Genomic DNA, 22,537 nt, shown 5'->3' with positions numbered 1-22,537 from the left:
CATTGGTTCTAAGAAACAAGTATACTCAACGATTATATGAAAGACTATACATTCCATTATGCCATTATTAGAAACATCTAGAAAAGGCAAAACTGTCAAGAAACAAAGTAAATTTTTTTTGGTAGTTACCTAGGGTTGGGGGAAAAGGTAGGAGTGGAGGTTGACAGCAAAGGGTATGGGTTTCTTTTTTTTGAGGTAATTAAAATATTCTGGAATTGGTGGTGATGGTGACCCAACTCTGTGAATACACTGAAAGTCACTGAACTGTATAATTTAAGTGGCAGAATTACATGACGTGTGAATTATTTCAAAACTGTTACCAAGACTTGGATATTTGAATAGATATCTTAGTTGTTCTGCTTTTAAGATTTTCTCTGAAAAAAAAAAAAAAAGATTTTCTCTGTCTTTCTATAGTTTTATCATTATGATATGTCTAAGTGTAGATGTCTTAGTTTATTCTACTTCAAATTTGTTCAGATGTTTAGACATGTTTTAGTGTTTTCCATCAAATTTGGGTGTTTTGGATCATTACTTCTTCAGAGATACTTTCCCTCCCTTTCTCTCTGTACTTTCTGTCTGGCACTCCCATTATGTGCATGTTGGAATGCATGAAGGTATCTCAAAGAAATCTGAGGATCTGTTCATTTTCCTTCATTTTTTTTCTCTTAAACCCACAGACTGTTAATCTCAGTTGATCTGTCATCACTTTCTGGCTCTTTCTTCTACCTGTTCATAGCTGCTGTTGAGCCCATCCATCTCATTTATTTTATCTTTTAATTCCAGGCTTTTGATTTAAAGATAATTAGTATGTCTTTGTTGATATTCTATATTTGATGAGACATAATTCTCATACCTTCCTTTAGTTGTTTAGACATTGTTTCCTTTAGTTTTGTGAACATTTTAAAACCATCTTATTTTAAAAGGTCTTTGTCTTATTAAGTCCAATGTCTTGGCTTCCTCAGGGACATTTACTTTGATGTTTTTTTCCTGTGCATGACTGTATTTTCTTAGTTCTTTGACCTGTAATTTTTTTGTTGAGAACTAGACACTTAATATAATGTGTCAGCTCTGGATGTCAGATTCCACTCTCTCCCAGATACAGTCGCCGCTGCTTGCTTTAGTGACTTCTCTAAATTAATTCCTTAAAGTCATGTGTTACCACTGAAGTTTCTGCTCAAATAGCTTAATGGTCAGCTAATAATTATACAGATACTTCCATGAATGCCTAGATCCAATGAACTTCTCAGTCGTTGTCAGAAGCTCTGTGTATACCTTCAACACTTAGCCAGGCAGTTGACAACTCAGCCTTAGCCTTTTCTTCCTGCTTGCACAGAGCCTCAAGGTCAGCCAGCGGGTTCTCAGGTCTCTCCCGGGCGTGTGTACAGCCCTGAGTATGCACACAGCCACAGACATGTGCATGTCTTTCCAGACTCCCAGAAATATGCCCGGGCTTTTCAAAGCCTCTATAGGTAGACCTCAGAGATCTTGTAGGTTCAGTTCCAGACTACCACAATAAAGTAAATATTGTAATAAAGTGAGTCACATGAATTTTTCAGTTTCCCACTTTACATAAAAGTTATGTTTATACTATACTGCAATGTGCAATAGCACCATGTCTAAAAAGCCAATGTACAGACCTTAATTTAAAAATCATCTCTTGCTAAAAAGTGCTACCCATCATCTGGGCCTTAGTAACATTCAAGATCACTGACATCACAGATCATCATAACAAATATAATAATAATGAAGAAAGTTTGGAATACTGTGAGAATTACCAAAATGTGACATAGAGACACAAAGTGAGCAAACCCAGGAGAAAACGGTGCCAATAGGGTTGCCACGAAATTTTAATTTTTAAAAGTCACAACATTTGAGAGACACAAAAAAGTATAGAGCAGTAAAATGAAGTATCCTTATATGGACAACTGAGGCCCTAGCTTTTTCTTTTAAGCTTCTTGGTTTGCCTATTGTTTGCCCTTATCATTATCTGCTACCTCCAAGCAGCCACCTAAAGTTAGACAGCTGTCTCTAAATATTTTCGACAAACATCTCCAGAAGAAGGCTTCTGGCCTCAAGTCAGGTCAAATAAAGGCAAACTTACAAGTGAGGTCATCCAGAAAAGCATGAAAAGTTAAAAAAGTAGAAGTGTTAGTTGCTTAGTCATGTCAACTCTTTGCAGCGCCATGGACTGTAGCCCACCATGCTCCTCTGTCCGTGGAACCTTCCAGGCAAGAATACTGGAGTGAGTTTCCATTTCCTTCGTCAGGGGCCTTCCTGACTCAGGGGTCAAGTCCGCGTCTCCTGCCCTGGCAGGCAGGTTCTTTACCGCTGAGTCGCCAGGGAAGCCCCAGCAGAGCGTGAGACAGGTCAAATAATTTACATCCTCTGGCCTTGAGGATACATTTGAGGCCTTGAAGGAATTCCAACCCAGTTTTGCCCTTTCTGGTGGCTGCCAGGCTGCTGATTTTCACCTTGGTTGTGGGATCCTGGTTTTTAAAGGTACCACGGAGTTAGGGGCAAGGGACTAATGACAGACTTAAACACTATAATTTTAAACCCTTAAGTTAGAACAGTATGAAGCTCAGTATTCTTACTGAAATGTTGGTGTTTTTACTGGATAAAAAAAAAAAATAGCACCCCAGATTACTGCAAGCCTTGTTTAATTTTCAGAGTTTTGAAAATGTTGATTCTGGCCATTTTTATTTTTCACTAGACCACCAGAGAAGTCTCATATTTTGGCCAATTTTAAAACCAGTTTTCTCATTTATTTTATGAACAGAAGAGAGAATTTTCAGAGGTCTTTATTCTGTCATTTTCCCTGAGATCCTAAACTAAGTTTGAATTAAGATGTGCTGAAATTTCCCAGGTGCTTCCTGTGATTATACCTAAATATTTTTGTATATATGTATCATGCTTGTATTTCTTTATTGTTAACACACATTTGTTTTAGAAACATGAAGGAATAAACTTGGCTGTTTTTATTATATAATAGATCCTACAGGTTGAACCTGTGGATCATAGCAGAAGGGAGAGGTAGAGAAAGATGAGTCTGGAAAGATAAGTAGGAATCAGCTTACGAAGGGACCTATGTTCCATACTAAGGAGCCTTCACTTTATCCTGACCAAGGGAAGTTACTGGGGGGTTCTTCACAATGGGACTATCATACTACAAGTTGCATTCAAAAAAGATCCCTTGTTCCAAACACTATGACAGTTGGGCTGGGGTAGATTGAAAAGGCTGGAAAGGGGTGTATTAATTGGATATTGAGAATGAGAAACAGGGAGGAGCTGAGGATGAAATCCAGGTTTCTGGTTTGGATGTCTAGTGAATGGAGGTATCATTGGCTGTTTCATTGACTATACAAGAATAGACTTAGGAGCAAGCCAGTGAAGCGCATTCTGGACAAGTTGATATTGAGGTGCCAATGGGATATTCAAGTGTAGTTGTCCAGTCACTGAATGGTTAAGAGGGCCTGGTCTCAAAAGAAAGACAAACAGGGAAGGCCTCAAGTGAAAGTGGAAACCATCAGGAAGAGTGTACAGTGGAAGAGGCCCAGGCCGAGGTCCAAATCCCTGGGGAACACCAGCTTTCAGGGTAGGATGACATGGTGTTTAAGAGCAAAGGCTTTGGAGCTACACAGCCTATTATTAGTATCCTGAACTTTAGTCATGTATGGATGTGAGAGCTGGACTATAAAGAAGGCTGAGTGCTGAATTATTGATGCTTTTGAACTGCGGTGTTGGAGGAGAATCTTGAGAGTCCCTTGGACTGCAAGGAGATCCAACAAGTCCATCCTAAAGAAAATAAGTCCTGAATATTCACTGGAAGGACTGATGCTGAAGCTGAAACTCCAATACTTTGGCCACCTGATGCGAAGAACTGACTCATTTGAAAAGACCCTGATGGTGGGAATGATTGAGGGTGGGAGGAGAAGGGGACGACAGAAGATGAGATGGTTGGATGGCATCAGGGACTCAATGGACATGAGTTTGAGTAAGCTCCAGGAGTTGGTGTTGGACAGGGAAGCCTGGTGTGCTGCAGTCAATGGGGTTGTAGAGTTGGACACAACTGGGTGTCTGAACTGAACTAAACTGAACTCAGGCAAGTTATTTATCCCAGTTTCTACATCTATAAAAGAGCACAGGAATAGTACAGTTAGTACAGTGCCGGCTATTTTTAGTCTCACTAAGATATATGTGTATAAAGAGCTTCCCAAGAGGTAAAGAAGGGACTAGAAGAAAGAGCAGCTCTTAAAGGAGGATTTTCCTGGTGCCTCAGTGGCAACTAGAGAGTAGCCTTTGCTCACTGCAACTAGAGAAAAGCCTGCACAGCAACCAAGACCCAGCACTGCCAAAATAGATAAATAAAGTAAAATAAAATGATACAAGGAGGAAAGTCCACTTCCCTGGTGGTCCAGTGGGTGAGACTCCTCTTCCAGAGCTTCTCTGGTTGTCTAGTGATTAAGAATCTGCCCGCCAATGCACTGGACACAGTTCTGTCCCTGGTCCAGGGAAGATCCCACATACCTCAGAGCAACTAAGCCTTGTGCTCCACAACTACTGAGCCCAAGAGAAGCCACTCCAGTGAGAAGGCCCTGCAAGATAGCAGAACAGTAGCACCCTTCTCTCTGCAAGTAGAGAAAGCCCCACTGCCACAGCAAGGAAGACCCAGCACAGCCAAATAAGCAAACAAACAAATCTTAACAGAAAGAATCCTCTTCCAACACAGGGGATATGGGTTTGATCCCTGGTCATGGGAACTAAGATACCACAGGCCACAGTGCAACTATACCCACTGCGGGCAATTACTGAGCTAGAATAGTTCAGAGTCAACTACAGGCGCCCAAACTAAAGAGCCCTCTTGCTCTGGAGCCCCACCACCACTAGAAGAGTCTGCGCTTTGCAAGGAAGAACCCCGTGTGCTGCAACTAAGACCCCATGCAGGAAAATAAACAAAAATTTTAAACAGAATGAAGAAAGAAATCCATGTCAAGGATTGTATGTCCATCTTTCAGCAGTTAGTGGCTTCACCAACAATTTCTGTGGAATGGGATGAGCCAGACTGTAAGGTGCTGAAGTGTGAATAGGGGTCAACACTGATACTTGCTTCTCTCCCCTCACCACGCCCGTCCCTTGCACTGGAGATTTCCTCTAAGGACAGTGAGGAATCATGTTCCTCATATTACGGATCAAATCCCCCCTTTTCCAATCAATTTCACCCACCGCTGGGATAATATGTTGCCCCAAGTTACCTTTAACTCTTCTACATTTGTGCCTTGCACGTCGTAGGAGATTAAAGTAACCGCTGATCCAAGGGCTTCTACAGACTCCCTAATTCGTGTTCTTCAGTCAGCACCACGTCCAGAAAGATTCCAAGACCGCTTACAGGACTGTCATTCCCATCATGGTCACTAGGTGGGGTCCGCCCTCTCGCCTGGGCCCTCAGGTCATGACCCCGGAAGCACATCCTTCCTACAGTCTAGAACGGAGACCATGACGGCGGCGGCCCGAGCGGTGCTGTTTTCTGCGGCGCGGCGGCGGCTCTGCGGTTTCACCGAGAGGCTCCTGATCCGAGGCGTTGCTGGGCCGGTGAGCTTCCGTCTACTTGTCTGGGTGCCACCTGGAATCAGGCTAGACCGGGCCTCACCCGCAGGACCCCGTGCGGCGACCCTGAGTTAACGGGCGTCTGCCCCACACACCTCCAACTGCGGATCGGGCCTTAGCCGGGACCCGTGGGGCATCCGGCTGCCGGGGACGCTTATTCCCGTCGGCGCTGGGCTGGCTTTGGTCACCCGCAACGCGTGACCTGCCAGGGACGTGTGGGATGACCGTGGTTTACTAACCCCCTCCCCCAGTTACTCAGAAGTCATTGTAAAGAGAGCGTGTTGATTACTAAAAGCAGTGGTTACAACTGGGGGGCGGGGGGGGGGGGCTTGTTAAAAACCGAGGACCCACCCCCATCCGCTCCGAGTTCTCTTTTTGCCTAAAACTGGCTCTCGTCCAGCTCTGCTTCCTGTGAACCCTGCGGCAGCTAAAGGAAAAGTTTGTCTGTATATGTATTTTTCTCGTAAGAGACTAGCTTTCTCTAGAGTTCGTGGGACTTTTAACATATGTATAAAGAAGAAAACATATGGGGACCTGCGAATAGTCCATAGTCAATAAATCAGTCAGCCAGAGTGTATCTTGAGTAATTACCCTTCTTTCTACCCTTTCTTTTTCTGTCCTTTTCAAAACTTTGCTTTTCTTGAAGAGTAGAAGCTAAGCATTTCTATGCTGTGCGTGTATTTTTATATTTTTCTCTCCCTTTCTTGACTTTTTTCTCCCCTTCTTGTTCCCTTTATGAATACTAAACATTTCTAGAGGTACTGAAATAAAAGTAGTTTCTTTTAGGATAATGACAAAAACTGTTCATTTTTCTTCAGGAAAGGGCATGCTTGTAGACATGTTGCTGGCTTTAGGAAAGTGGTTGGTTGAGGAATGGTCCTAGGGTAGGCAAAGGCATGGATCCAGTGAAGTAAAAGTTAAGGAGGAAAGAGTACTTTAGAGTCTCTTTGAGATAAATTTGGTTTTCTAATCAATAATTTGTATTAAGAATAGTGATATGTTTTGCTGCTTCCTTTCTCCCCAACCAGTCATTATATCTTGGAGGAAACAGATTGAGAAGTACACAGGCTGCTACACAAGTTGTTCTGAACGTTCCTGAAACGCGAGTAACCTGTTTGGAGAATGGACTCAGGGTGGCTTCTGAAGACTCTGGGCTGGCAACATGCACAGTAAGTGATTTAGTTTGACCCCTCATTAGGGGAGAGCAGACTGTACGTGTAAAGCTTTTCAGTAGGTTGGCAGGTAGTTGAAAGTAGCAGCGGTTATTTTGCCTCGACAAGTGGCTGTTACTTGTGAAGCGTTTCTTCTAATACCTCCATGCTGGGTGCATGTGTGCTTAGTTTAAGCGACTGCATCTTGTAGCAGGTTGTATTGTGCAGTGTTGATAATAATGAGAGCAGTATATTTGCTGGACTACCGTGTGCTAAATGTTTTTACGTACCTTGTCTTATTTGATCTTTAAAATACTTCTTTGTAGCAGGGATCATTGCATCCATTTCATTGAAAAACAAGATTCGAGAAGTTAAATGGTTTTGTCCGAGGTCACAACAACTAATACATGACAGAACCAGGATCTTAACCTAGATTTTCTGAGTCTCTTCTGATGTTCTTTATCTTATACTTGATTATTGACTGTAGTAACACACTGGGCTAACAATCTGCATCCTCAGTAAAGCTGGCAAGTAAGTATTTGTGGCACCCAGTAGACTGAAGACTAAAATTTTTAAATCTCATAATTCATAGGATTATATTGTCAATCCAGTCAAGAAAACTTTAATGTTAAGACTGGAAAGCATTGGTCAGAAAAAGGAAGAACACTGCCCCCACCCCTACCTTGCTGCTGCTAAGTCGCTTCAGTCGTGTCTGACTCTGTGCGACCCCATAGACGGCAGCCCACCAGGCTCCACCGTCCCTGGGATTCTCCAGGCAAGAACGCTGGAGTGGGTTGCCATTTCCTTCTCCAATGCATGAAAGTGAAAAGTGAAAGGTCACTGAGTCGTGTCCAACTCTCAGCGACCCCATGGACTGCAGCCTACCAGGCTCCTCTATCCATAGGATTTTCCAGGCAAGAGTACTGGAGTCGGGTGTCATTGCCTTTTCCGCACCCCTACCTTATCCCCTCAAAAAAAAAAAGATGATGATGTCTTATCTAATTCTTACCTGACTATATTAAGGTTGGGCTCTGGATTGATGCTGGAAGTCGATATGAAAATGAGAAGAATAATGGAACGGCTCACTTTCTGGAGCATATGGCTTTCAAGGCAAGTTATAAAGATTATTTTTTAAACGCATTTTAAGAGACAGTAAACACAAAGTCTTATTGTAAGGTAAAGAGAACTATTTCAAAAGTGAAAGTGAAGTCGCTCAGTCGTGTCCGACTCTTTGCGACCCCGTGGACTGTAGCCCACCAGGCTCCTCCGTCCATGGGATTCTCCAGGCAAGAATACTGGAGTGGGTTGCCATTTCCTTCCCCAGGGGATCTTCCCGACCCAGGGATCAAACCCAGGTCTCCCGCATTGCAGGCAGATGCTTTAACTTCTGAGCCACCAGGGAAGCCTATGCATGTCTTATTTTTATTATTTTTTAGAATCTTTCTTTTTTCAGGATAATTACCTGAAATAATGACTGATAATTGCTCTGTAGAAGTGAAACAAAGATTTTCTCTTGGGATGTAACTGTCATCTGAAAGAATGTCACTATTTCTGAAGCCTGAGGTAGTTTAGAAACCACATTTGGTCCTTACATCCAACTGTACATAGGCTTGTGTCCTCATATTCATTGTCTGAACTGTGTAGAACAAATGAGGGATAAAGGGAGAGATTATACATATATATATATATTTCTTTTCCCCCTTTCTCTCTTTTATTTCAGGGCACCAAAAAGAGATCCCAATTAGATCTGGAACTTGAAATTGAAAATATGGGTGCTCATCTCAATGCCTATACCTCCAGAGAGCAGACTGTATATTATGCCAAAGCATTCTCTAAAGATTTGCCAAGAGGTATTATTATTTATACTGCAGATATGTAATTTTCACAGGCATTCAGAAATAATTTAGTACTGTTTGCATTATGTTTCCTGAGAAAGAGTAAATCCCAGAAATGTGAAAATAAGTGAATCGAACTCTGGGTGAGGGGGCACCTCTTTTTCCTACCAATATGACAAATGATATTAAATATTTATAGGCTGTAAGACTTGTACAAACCAGGTCCTAACACTTGATTCAAATATTAATTCCTCCAGAGTCATACCTGGCTAGTAAATGACTTTTAATTGTTTTATTATATATTCACTTTTACTGTCTACTTTTTATTTTTGTTTTTTTTCTCTGTTCTGTTATCTAAATTTTTCATTTCTGTTACAAGCCAGAACATATTTTGTATCTTCTGACTGCTGGGCTTTATTTTTGAACAGAATGTGCTTGCTTCTTTATTGCATTTGCACATTCTGGTTCTTCCTCCTGGAGTTCACTTCTTTCTTAGCTTCCTTTCCATTAATTTCAATTTCAAATTTGAATATCCAAAATTCAATTTATTTAAACTAAACCCCCCCAAAATAAACCTAAAACAGCTCACTCATTTTTCCCTCCCCCATCTCTGGTGATGACCAATCTGAATAAAACTGTATCATTAGAATACTTAAACAATAGTTTGCCCCACCTAACTTCCAGGTTGTCTGGGTTTGTAGCTGCTTCTGGAATAAACAAGTGATGGTATTATACGTGTGTGTGTGTGTGTGTGTGTGTGTGTGTGTGTGTGTGTAAAGTCTTTGATACTTGTATATATCCTATTTCTGATTGCATTTGACTTAGAATATCTTTAAGGTCCAATTTAATTTCAGGTATGTTATTGAGGATCTATGCTTTTAAATTTCAGTATTAAATATACATTAGAAAGAAGATTCTGATTAAAACATAAATATTGGGAAATATGAATCCCCACTTTTAGGTACCAGTCTAGACTACTACTTCCAAATAGAGGAGGCTCTTCATACAGGAGGTCTCATTTTCCCATCTGTCTTTGGGCTCTTCCTTACCCATCTGGGGCTTTACTTGTCTGGACAGATGGGATTTTATTGTTTTTAAATTTTATTGGAGCATTTTTTATTTGATTCACAACATGGTGTTAGGTGGACAGATAGCTTTAATTTGGTTTTACAAATTATCTTTTCCTCTTGGTCATAATCTCAGTCCTAGCTTATTCTTGCAGTCTGTTTTGTCATTTTGGGCAATATAGAGGTAATTGAGTACAGAAGTCCTTGGTACTGGAACATTATTGCTTCTGAAGCAAGTCCACTTTAAGTGAATTTAAAGAACAGAAGTTTATAGTAGAGTAACAAAATGAAAGTTGATAAATTTGTTTTCTATTTACTAAAATTTAGATTGTGATTATAACTGTATACTAATTCTTCACGGATAGTTGAGGTTTCTCTTTTTTGGAGAAGCATGTACTTTCTCTGATAAAATTGCTTAATAGCATGATATATCCTTTAGTTTACTTGTGACTTTTTACAAATTAGGGTCGTTTTTGTATAAATATTTGAAGGTTTCATCAATTTTCCCCAAGGGTTACTTAATTATCCTTTGATAATTAATGATAATGTATGTCTTTTGGAGTAATTATCCTTTTCTTCAACTGTTACCTGTTCCAGCTCTGTTGAATCATCATATATCAGAGACTTTGATAAACAGAATCTAACCAACACTGACCATTAATTGGAATTAAGTGGGGAAAGATGTTTGAGATAACACTAATTCTAGCAAATTTAGGAATTTTCTCCAAGCTCATCTGTACCACAGGGGATTATATTTTTTGTTTTAATTTATTCCTTTTAGGTATATCAAATGTACAGAAACATTTATTTCTTCCAGTTTAATCATTTATTCACTATTGAGTGCTGGTCACTATCGTGGTTTTTGATGCTAATTTAATAGATATTAATAGTGAAAATTAAGACTGTTAGTGTTTCTTCTTGTGTTTTATTTTCAATTAGCTGTAGAAATTCTTGCTGATATAATACAAAACAGCACATTGGGAGAAGCAGAGATTGAACGTGAACGTGGAGTAATCCTTAGAGAGATGCAAGAAGTTGAAACCAATTTACAAGAAGTTGTTTTTGATTATCTTCATGCCACAGCTTATCAAAATACTGCACTTGGACGGACAATTTTGGGACCAACTGAAAATATCAAGTAGGTATAATTCTCAGATTTTTTCTCTTTTTTGAGAAAAAAATTTGAATTGTGAAAATTAACATTCACAAACATTCAAAAAGTATGTTTCAGAAAGTAATTTTTTACCCCCAATAATCTGAATGAAATGGTATCATTACAGTACTTGAATGACCCTTTAGCCCTACTTGACTTCCAGGTATCTGGGTTTATACCTATTTCTGGAGTAAACAAGTGATGATATTACATTTTATATATATATATATATATATATATATATATATATATATAGAAATTCTTTGATATTTGTTGCATATATCCTATTTCTGACTGCATTTAACTTAGAATGATCCAATTTAATTGGATATTAAAGGTATATTATGTGAGGTATAAAGGTATATTATGTGAGGATCTATGCTTTTAAATTTCCCTTTAGTATTGCTTTTCTTACTCCATTTACAGATCTATAAATCGTAAGGACTTAGTGGATTATATAACCACACATTATAAGGGGCCAAGAATAGTACTTGCTGCTGCTGGAGGTAAGTTTAAATTTCTACAACTGTTTTAAACAGAGTGATACGCTTATCAGTTTGATCCTGTTGGGAGATATCTTTAGTTTTCATTTACAGAGCAAATTGTTTAGTATGCTGGGTAAGGGCAATGTGGAACACTGAAACCGGACTTCCCCCGTCTTCTCTTATTAGAGTTTTTAATAGGAAAACTTAGTGACCCTCTAGTACATAAGTGTACAGATGTAATGGAATTTACTTGCAAGGAAAGGGCAAATGGGTGAGCTGGAAGATAATGACAGTGGAAGATAGTGTTCAACAGTTCGGGAATCTCTTTGAGATTTTAAATTTCTTGAGAACCAGCTTCATCCTTGGTCAGGCATGGCCTGAGGATGAGTATGTTGTTTATTCATTCTTTGATTTGTTTGTTCATTCAGTAGATCTGCTAATTACTGAGAAGGGAAGGATATAAGGGATTTTGAGACTATTTAATGGGAATTTGAACATGAAAGTGGCATGAGGACAAGGCCTCCTTGGAGGAACGTGTTTGAAGCCAGTGAAAGAAAGTAAGTTCAGGTTAGATTTTACTAGATTTCCTGGTAGTCTGAATTTAGGCAAATAGTACATTTTATTGGTTTCCAGTTTTCTCTTTTTAAGACAAAACGAAGATTTACATGGAATGCTCTTTTGTGTAAATTTTCCTTTAGAAATGACAGTAATTTAAAATTCTAGTTGGCCCGGATAGACTTCGAGCTTATTACTTGGGAATAATGAAGAAGATGAAAATGAGGTTAACTGTCAGAAACATGTTACCTTTGTGTGGCTCTCTGTGCTCTAAAGTTCTCTTGAGTTAGTGACACTGTTTCTAAAATGGCTGGTGCTGACTGGAGTTCCACAATGAAACTGCCTTGGAAAGGGGACACTGTTGGTTGGATGGGGCCTCAATAACTAAGTTGTCTAGGAGATTCTGCCATTGTTGGTGGCATATGGATGCAGTGGGTTTTGTCACACAGTTCATTGGTTCATTTTGACATTGTCAGAGTTGGGATATCTTACAATTAATTAATGGCCTATTCTAGATTAATTAGCATATTGTCTTATGGGTACATAAGCAATAATGTTTCTTATAAGCAGTGGCATTATAAATTCAGTGAAATAGGCCAGACCCAGCTTCATTTAAAAAAAAAGAAAAGAAATTACTGGCCCTCCTGCCTTTTGGATAGAGGTAAGTAGAGGTGGTACTGGGTCAGGAGCTTAAAGTCTGGAACGTCCAACCAGGAGGGCTACAGATAAAGGCAGTAAAACAGTGGAGGTGGTTGCCAGGTGCTGAGAATTGTGTCCACGCTCACAGGTCTACACTCTCTGCTTGTCATCTTTGTACCACCAAGGTCTTCTCATTGTTTAGTCACCGTCTGGACTGATATCCAAGGTGGCTCTTCTATGTAGTGATTGTGAAAAGAATGTGTATATAATCATTCCCTGTCTTGTTTTATACCAGAGATTGTTTGGAAAATATGGGTGTAAGTTGTGCTTTTATGTTCTAATGGAATGTTTCATTAAAAAAAAATCTCATAGCAATATTTTCTAAGGCACTTACCCATGCCTGAATTAGTCTTGTAAGTTTAAGAATCTTTCACTGAATCTCTTTAGGCTCAAGTTTGGAAAATAGGGCTATATAGAATTCAAGTACTTCTTAAATTTTGGATAGCAAATAGTGAGTATTTGATTGGCTATGAATTTATTCAGGAATCTATATGAGGTTATTTAAGTCCTGAATTTTTATAGCAGAGTACAGAGAATAAAACATGTCTTATGTCCAGCTTTCTTTAAATGATACAGAGCTCATATTCTTTTCTACTCTAAAAATTTTATTGAAAAGTGACCCATTTTTGCTAGTTTGAACTAGGACTTTTGGGGGCTCTAGTGGCTTAGCTGGTAAAGAATTCACTTGTAATGCAGGAGACTGCCTACAGTGCAGGAGACCTGGGTTGGATTCCTGAGTCGGGAAGATCCCCTGGAGAAGGAAATGGCAACCCACTCCATTATTCTTGTGTGGGAAATCCTATGGGCAGAGGAGCCTGGTGGGCTACTGTCCATGGGGTCGCAAGAGCTGGACATGACTTAGCAACTTCACCACCACCACCACCATTCTAGGACTTTTAATTACTTAATATAACATGATTTTGTATGGAAAGTAATACCTCCCAGCTGTGTTATCCTTATCTTTGAATCAGTGGATGAAAACTGATTGTTCTTCAGGAGAAATCTGTGCAACTGCAAGTCTTATCACCAGGGATAAAACGTGCTTTGTGAGCTTACTCTTGAAAAGGCTTTTACTGACTGCAAGTAGTCCTTGTGTAACCTGTATCATTTATACCACCTTAAGCTCATTGTAAACAGAAGTACTGGCAGTTAATTATGTGCTTTACATTTTATTGCTGCTGGATATATGAAATATTTTCCTTCAATATAGGAGTTTCCCATGATGAGCTGCTTGAGTTAGCAAAATTTCATTTTGGTGAATCTTTATCCACACACAAAGGAGAAATACCAGCTCTGCCTCCGTGCAAATTCACAGGAAGTGAGGTAGGCCAAGCCTCCTAAGCTTTTCTTGTGTTGTATTTATGACTGTTCGTACAAAATGTGCCTGTTGCTAACAGTAAAATGGAGGAACAAAGGAGTCCAAATGCACATGGACTCAGTTGCTTGTATTTCTTCCTGTTGCATATATTTAACCACCTATTTTTCTGTTTTAAGGAAAGTATTATTTGGTCTTTTGTGCTTTTTGACATTATGCCTATTTTCCTATTGGCAGGGCATAAAATTAATCTTTTTAAAACATCCCACATTTTGACACTGTTAGATTTATTCCTGACTGAGTCTACCCACAGTACATTTCTGTGCGTAGCTGTTAAAGCCAGAACTTCTAGAGAAATCTGCTCTCTATCAGCTATTTCTTTAAGCCTCATTAGAAGCTTTGTTTGCCACATTAGGGGTGATGCTCATATGTCAGTATCTGGAAAGAAGCCTGATGTTGGCAGTTACACGAGACTAGCATTGGCAGTACAAAAATAAGCCTGTAAAATAAGCCTAAATTTAGACAGAAAAATTCAGACTGATGATTATTTCTGCCAGTTAAATAATGCAAAGCTTTTTGGCCACATAATTATTTGGTGGCTGTGTCTGTAGTATTTCAACTGGAGATCTTTTGGTGAAATCCTTCTGAAATATGGAGTAAAATGAGGCCTGATTGTTCAAAAAACTAGAGTGTCATGGTGAGCATTTAAGTTTGCAATTAATAGAACTGGTGAATTGCTTTCTTGTCAAGCATGTTACAGAGTGGTAATCTTAACTAGAGCTTTGCATCCTTTATCCCAACTAGATTCGAGTGAGGGATGACAAGATGCCTTTGGCACATCTTGCGGTAGCTGTTGAAGCTGTTGGTTGGGCACATCCAGATACAATCTGTCTCATGGTTGCAAACACACTGATTGGAAACTGGGATCGCTCTTTCGGAGGAGGAATGGTATGTGATTTAAAAAGTAAATTTCCATAATAAATGAGAAGATAAAACTGCTATGAATTTTGACTTACGTATGAACTGATCCTGGATTGCTCCCAGGCAAGAAAAAAAACAATATTTTTTCTTTTGCTGTATTGTTAAATTTTGATTAAGGAAAGAGGATTCATTCATAGTACTGTATCAACATGAATATCCTAATTTTATAACCGTTTAGTTCAGTTAAGTCTCTCAGTTGTGTCTGACTCTTTGCGACCCCTTGAATTGCAGCACGCCAGGCCTCCCTGTCCACCACCAACTCTGGGAGTTCACTCAAACTCACGTCCATCGAGTCAGTGATGCCATCCAGCCATCTCATCCTCTGTTGTCCCCTTTTCCTCCTCCCCCCAACCCCTTCCACCATCAGTCTTTCCCAATGAGACAACTCTTCGCATGAGGTGGCCAAAGTACTGGAGTTTCAGTTTTAGCATCATTCCTTCCAAAGAACACCCAGGACTGATCTCTAGAATGGACTGGTTGGATCTCCTTACAGTCCAAGGGACTCTCAAGAGTCTTCTCCAACACCACAGTTCAAAAGCATCAATTCTTCAGTGCTCAGCTTTCTTCAGTCCAACTCTCACATCCATACATGACTACTGGAAAAACCATAGCCTGGGCTAGCTGGACCTTTGTTGGCAAAGTAATGTCTCTGCTTTTCAATATACTATCTAGATTGGTTGTAACTTTTCTTCCAAGGAGTAAGCGTCTTTTAATTTCATGGCTGCAATCACCATCTGCAGTGATTTTGGAGCCCCCAAAAATAAAGTCTTGACACTGTTTCCACTGTTTCCCCATCTATTTCCCATGAAGTGATGGGACCAGATGCCATGATCTTTGTTTTCTGAATGTTGAGCTTTAAGCCAACTTTTTCACTTTCCTCTTTCACTTTCAAGAGGCTTTTTATTTCCTCTTCACTTTCTGCCATAAGGGTGGTGTCATCTGCATATCTGAGGTTATTGATATTTCTCCTGGCCATCTTGATTCCAGCTTGTGCTTCTTCCAGCCCAGCATTTCTCATGATGTACTCTGCATGTAAGTTAAATAAGCAGGATGACAATATACAGCCTTGATGTACTCCTTTTCCTATTTGGAACCAGTCTGTTGTTCCGTGTCCAGTTGCTTCCTGACCTGCATATAGGTTTCTCAAGAGGCAGGTCAGGTGCTCTGGTATTCCCATCTCTTTCAGAATTTCCCACAGTTTATTGTGATCCACACAGTCAAAGGCTTTGGCATAGTCATGAGGTTAAATTCATTGTTTTTCAGAAGGGCATATTAACAAGTATTTGGGGATAAAAAGGATATTTGCACTATATTCTCAAACAGTTGAAAAATATATTACAGAGAATGATAAAGGAAAAAAAGTAATAGTTGTTAAGGAATTTGGATAAAGGTAATTCTTCGTACTATTTTTGTTCCTATTCTGTCTGAAATTACTTCAAAATTATTATTGTTGTTCATTTGCCAAGTTGTGTCTGACTCTTTGCAACCCCGTGGACTGCAGCACACCAGGTTCCTCTGTCCTCCCGTATCTCCTGGAGTTTGTTTAGACTCATGTCCATTGAGTTGGTGATTTCATCCAATTATCTCATCCTCTGCTGCCCCCTTCTCTTGCCCTCCATCTTTCCCACCAATAGGATCTTTTCCAGTGAGCTGAGCCTTCACATCAAAGTATGGTGGCCAAAGTATTGGAGCTTTACTTCAGCATCAGTCCTTCCAATGAATATTCACGGTTGATTTCCTTTACCATTGACTAGTTTGATCTCCTGGCAGTCTAAGGGACTCTCAGGAGTCTTCTCCAGCACCACAATTTGAAAGCATCAATTCTTCTGTGCTCAGAACTCTCGTATCAGTATTTGACTACTGGAAGAACCATAGCTTTGACTACATGGACATTTCTCAGCAAAGTGATTTCTCTGCTTTTTAATACACTGTCTAGGTTTGTCATAGTTTTTCATCCAAGGAGCAAGCATCTTAATTTCATGGCTGCAATCACCATCCACAGATTTTGCAGCCCAAGAAAATAAATCTGTCACTGCTTCCACTTTTTCCCCTTCTATTTGCCATGAAGTGATGGAACTGGATGTCATGATCTTAGTTCTTTGAATGTTGAGTCTTAAGCCAGCTTTCTCACTCTACTCTTTCACCCTGAACAAGAGGGTCTTTAGTTCATCTTCATTTTCTGCCATTAGAGTGGTATCCTCTGCATATCTGAGGTTATTGATATTTCTCCCAGCAGTCTTGATTCCAGCCTGTGTGATTCATCCAGCCTGGCATTTTGCATGATATACTCTGCATAGGAGTTAAATAAGCAGGGTGACAGTAATACAGCCCTGTCATACTGCTTTCCTAATTTGGGACCAGTCTGTTGTTCCAAGTCTGGTTCTAACTGTTGCTTCTTGACCTGCATACAGGTTTCTCAAGAGACAGGTAAGGTAGTCTGGTATTCCTATCTCTAAGAATATTCCACAGTCTGTTGTGATCCACACAATAAAAGGCTTAGTGTAATCAGTGAAGATGTTTTTCTGGAATTTCCTTGATTTCTCTATGATCCAGTGAAAGTTGGCCATCGGATCGCTGGTTCCTCTACCTTGAGTCTGAACAGTTTGTACACCTGGAAGTTCTTGATTAACATACTACTGACACGTAGCTTGATGGATTTGGATTTTGAGCATAAGCTTACTTGCATATGAAGTGAGTGCAATCGTATGACAGTTTGAACATTCTTTGGCATTTCCTTTGGAATGAAAACTTACCTTTCCCAGTCCTGTGGCCACTGCTGAGTTTTCCAAATTTCCTGACATATTGAGTGCAGCACCTCAACAGCATCACTTTAGGATTTTAAATAGCTAAGAAAGTGTATATATCTGTACTCAAAGACTTTGACAAAATATATTTCATACAAATATCTTAGGTTCACATGCTATATTTCAGATCTTTAAGCAAACTGCCAAAAGCTCTACAAAGTATGTTGGTAATAGCAGTGCATTATTTTACTTTTTAAATTAACCTTTTTTAACTTTTTTGTTGGCAAAGCAAATTGGCATAATTTATTGTTTTTTGGTTGATAAGGTTATAAATGATTATTCAACAAAGCCAGAACACATATATAATTAATAACCATATCCCAGTGCTAGAAGTGGAATGCTGGGTTGGATTAGCCAAGGGATCCTGAGAATGTGTCCAAACTACAGTATGTGAAGTCATCCCATTTTTAATTTTAGGGATAGCTCTGTCCTGACAGGATTTGTCACTTCTCTTTTTTGGTTTTAATTTTTATATTGTAGTTGATTTATAATGTAGTTGTGTTAGTTTTGGGTATATAGCTAAGTGATACATTTATATAAATCCATTCACAGAGTATTACTTAGAGTTCCCTGTGGCATGCATAGGTCCTTGTTGATTATTTTATATATAGTGGTGTGTATATGTTAATCGCAAACTCAAAGTCTGTGAGTCTGTTTCTCTTTTGTAAATAGGTTCACTTGTATCTTTTTTTAAGATTCTACATATAAGTGATATTTTTGCTTTTCTCTTAGTATGATAATCTCTTAGTATGATAATGTATTATTTTAGAAGTCGGTGTGTAGCTTCTAAGGATTAACTCTTTTAACATTATGACTTTCTCTGGGGATGATGCATTGGGCTGGTGAGATAACAATTCTTAGTTTCATTGAGTTTTAGCTTTTTATTGAGATATTGCTGAATAAAACTGAGAAACACAGCCTTTTGGGGCAGTCACTATTTCTACAGCTCGTTTTTCTTTCTGGTAGTCCGCACATGTATACCTACAGTTCTCCTGGACAGTTTCTTTTCCTTACAGAATTTATCTAGCAAGCTGGCCCAGCTTACCTGTCATGGCAACCTCTGCCATAGCTTCCAGTCTTTCAACACTTCCTACACAGATACAGGATTGTGGGGAATCTACATGGTTTGTGAACCAGCTACTGTTGCAGATATGCTACATGTTGTTCAAAAAGAATGGTGAGAAAATAATTTAAATCTTGCTTAAGAATTACCAATTTAGACTACTTTGTTCTTTTACACTGTTGACGGTGATTAATTTTTTATGGTGATAGCATTTTATTAAGAGAACAAGACTAAGTACTGTTCAATAGTAGCAATTGTTGCAATGTTTTAAAGATCACATTTCTTCTGGGTTTCATGTGAAGCTGATTTATATTATAGAAAGTTCTTAATCACTAAGTAGCAGATTATTTCAGAAAGATCTTAAAAAGTTAAAAATGTTTAGACGCCAACTAGAATTTTAGAAAATATTTCTAAACCTATCTGGCTTGGAAAGGCTGTGTTATAAAAATGAGTCTGAAGTTGTAAAAGTCTTCAAAAGTTATAAAAGTCATTCATTGTTACAAAAATGAATCTGCTAAAAGAAATGTAGTGTTTTAGTCAAAACTAGTACCTTGAGACAGGCAGAAGGTCCCACGGCTTCTTGGAAAACTGTTCATTTAGCTCTGGTCCCTTTCCTACACCATTCTTAAATGGTTTACACTCTAGCTAGATGTGAAGTGAAGTGAAGTGAAGTAGCTCAGTCGTGTCCGACTCTTTGCAATCCCATGACCTGTAGCCTTCCAGGCTCCTCTGTCCATGAGATTTTCCAGGCAAGAGTACTGGAGTGGATTGCCATTTCCTTCTCAAGGGTATCTTCCTGACGCAGGGATTAAACCCAGGTCTCCCACATTGCAGGCACATGCTTTACTGTCTGAGGCAGACTTAAAAGAGATGTAATCATTAATTATTAGGTTTAAGTTAGACTCAGCTAGATTATTTTGAGAAACCAGTGACCCATTGATCTGTCTATCCCCTAGCAAGTCAGATCCTAACATATGGGGATTCACAAATTTTCAAAATGACTGTAGAAGTTCTCAAAATGCAGTCAGCCTATTTTTATACTGTAGTGAATCTCTGCTAACCATATCACTTTTGAGAGGAAAATAATCAGTAATATTTTAACTTTTGTGTAACTGTTGGGATAGATAGTAATTTCAATTTTCACTAAATTGAGTTCATAATCACTTGTACATTGTGATGTAACAGAGAATATAGCATCCTTTCTTTCTTTAGGTCATTAACTCATAAAACACATAACATTTTCAAATTACTTGACCTTTGATTTTTCCAAATGGTTTTTAGGATGCGACTGTGTACAAGTGTCACTGAAAGTGAAGTTGCACGAGCCAAAAATCTTCTGAAAACAAACATGTTGCTGCAACTTGATGGTAAAAGAATAAAGACTTAGGTCTTATTTTCACATGGTTAATCTAGATTCCAGTCCTTAGTTTTCCTTTTTCTTTAAAACAGGTTCCACTCCCATCTGTGAAGATATAGGTAGACAGATGTTATGCTATAATCGAAGAATTCCCATCCCTGAGCTTGAAGCAAGAATTGATGTAAGTAGTCCTTAGATACTGTTGGATCTTGTATAAACAGTCTTTGTTATTAATACAACACCTCAAGATAGGTATCATAAAATTTGCCTTAGCTCTAAAACATTCCAGGTATACAATGTCTTTACTACTACAAAAAACTCAGAATGCATGTATCTTCAATTTTTCAGGCTGTAAATGCTGAGATAATTCGAGAAGTGTGTACCAAATATATTTATGATAAGAGTCCAGCTGTTGCTGCTGTTGGTAAGCCTGACTCCTAGTCTCCCATGCAGAAAGTTGGCTAAGGACTTTCCTTCTATTTAGTTATAACTGTCTTTTCTTTTAAATCCTTAGGTCCTATTGAGCAACTACCAGATTTTAACCAGATTTGCAGTAACATGCGCTGGCTTCATGATTAAAAATGCTCCTAATAAACATTTGGAACATTATAAAACTGAGACCCTCAAGCTGTAAAGAAAAAAAACACATATACTGGTAAATATGAATAAAATACCATGTCAGATTTTGAAAGGATAAGACCACTACAGTGAATCATAGATCTCTGAACTCTGAGAAATTATGCTGGGACACACTTTAAGTATAATTTTAAGAATGAAAATTTGTATAGTATTTTCAGTTTTATTATAAAAATGCACACACAACAAAGATTGTCATAAGTCATTTCTTGCCTCTACTTGCATTCAGCACTTGCTCTTGAGCAGCTTTCTTTGCTTTTACCATTTCAACCAGTTCCTAGGAAGAAGACAAACATTTTACTTAGACAAAAAGTTGTCAGGATTTGCAGACATTTCTAGTGTTTCAAATATGTGAAACATTCAAATTGGATAAATCTGTACTGAAAAGGTTGATTTTTTTAACTGTCAGAGCTAGGAAATGTCTAATACTGACCCCACAACTATGGTGGTATTGAAATAAGTACAAAAACATAATTTAAATGATAATGGAATCTATAAACTAAAGATCTACAACCTTGTATCGTTTCATGCAGTCCTTCTTTGTCCTGCCAGGCACTGCTTCTGCTATTTTTTCCCATCTTTCAGGTGTATTTACTGGGTATGTTTTCAAAGCTTGTTCCAAAAGCTTCTGTTCTTCTGTTGTCCAAGGGGTGAAATCTGTGCATGGACCTGTTTAAGAAACAAATTTTATTTGAAATAGTTATCCTAATTTATAGAAAACTGTTTTGGAACACCTTCTCAGATGAGTCATTTGGTAAGTGCCCATCTGAATCTGGTGTGTAATCTTGAAGCTACTTTGAGATTAGACACACATATACCAGTATTGAGTTGACTGCAAAGTTTTTCCATCTTATGGAAAAACCTAAACAAACTTTGTGGCCAACCCAATATTAACTGGGGAAAAAAAACTTTAGATAGCCCACATCCCAGAAAATTATCTGAGACAAAAGGAAAGAAATGCTTTATTTCTGGTCTCAAAATATACTTAACTTACCAGACATTTTTTTAAAAATCAGATTTTAAAATACACAGTTGGACTATTGGGTTCAAAAACACTGTCATAAGAAATTTTAGATTTCTGATAAATCTAGTTCCTTATAGCATAGAAAAAAGAGCTGCTTAATTACAAAACTTTTAGCTGGATGAGAGCCTATAAACTACTCTCATTTTACACCGGAAAAAACAGTTTTAACAAAATTGAGGCAGGTACCCAATGCTGTAGAGGCAATGGGAGATTAGATTCCATGTTCCAGTGTACTGTCAGCACGTCCACTAAAGCCTATGCTGTACATCTCTACTAAACCAAATCTGTATGTCTGATAGAACGCTCCATAGATGTATCACAAATACATTCCTTCCTAAGGATGTAAGAAGTGCATATCCCACTTTTGTAGGAAAATTAAAGTGGTTAAAAAGCTGACTTGGTTCAGTAGTAAGTCTAAGTTAATGGACTGATAGCTTAAGTTATTTCAGACCATGCAACCAGAACACAGCGGCGCCTATCCTGCCAGTAATGAGACCACTACTTCAAATGGTATCCGGGGGTGAAGTCTGGAAATCTAAGTTATTTCCCAATTAAAAGATACTCATAGGCACGGTGAACAAGTTAAAAAACAACACACCTCAAAACAAGGCAGAGAACTTCCATTTAAAGACAGATTAAAGGCTTTTTTGAAGTCAGCTTTTAAGTTCCAGAAAGCCCTTAAGTGGAATTTTGTATTAGTTTGAAGACCTGTTAAACATCATAGATTTAACTCACTTTCTCTCTCTTGGAAAAAGATGGAATTGGCATGTAATTATTATGTGCTATTATTATACAAGTATTGGGTTGG

General features: G+C 38.7%; 2 protein-coding genes across 2 annotated transcripts in view; one reads left to right on the top strand and one right to left on the bottom strand.

The window, feature by feature from the left end:
- PMPCB (peptidase, mitochondrial processing beta subunit) lies at positions 5,461–21,223 on the top strand. Its single transcript, XM_018047264.1, has 13 exons — positions 5,461–5,589; positions 6,633–6,773; positions 7,779–7,865; positions 8,476–8,605; positions 10,597–10,795; positions 11,237–11,316; positions 13,760–13,872; positions 14,669–14,812; positions 18,666–18,826; positions 19,994–20,079; positions 20,162–20,250; positions 20,418–20,493; positions 20,584–21,223. Exons 1-13 carry the CDS (start codon positions 5,494–5,496, stop codon positions 20,646–20,648), a joined length of 1,467 nt encoding a protein of 488 aa, XP_017902753.1. The 5' UTR covers positions 5,461–5,493; the 3' UTR covers positions 20,649–21,223.
- The window catches only part of DNAJC2 (DnaJ heat shock protein family (Hsp40) member C2), a 30,668-nt gene continuing 28,959 nt past the window's right edge, over positions 20,829–22,537 (bottom strand). The window contains exons 16-17 of the mRNA XM_018047263.1: positions 21,220–21,374; positions 20,829–20,982 (exon numbers count right to left, since the gene is read on the bottom strand). Coding sequence (XP_017902752.1) covers positions 20,908–20,982; positions 21,220–21,374 — 230 coding nt within the window. The 3' untranslated portion in view covers positions 20,829–20,907. The remainder of the gene's footprint in view (positions 20,983–21,219; positions 21,375–22,537) is intronic.

This window comes from Capra hircus, chromosome 4 (assembly GCF_001704415.2).
Source record: "Capra hircus breed San Clemente chromosome 4, ASM170441v1, whole genome shotgun sequence".
NCBI classification, from domain to species: domain Eukaryota; kingdom Metazoa; phylum Chordata; class Mammalia; order Artiodactyla; family Bovidae; genus Capra; species Capra hircus.
This window is presented reverse-complemented; position numbering and strand designations above follow the sequence as displayed.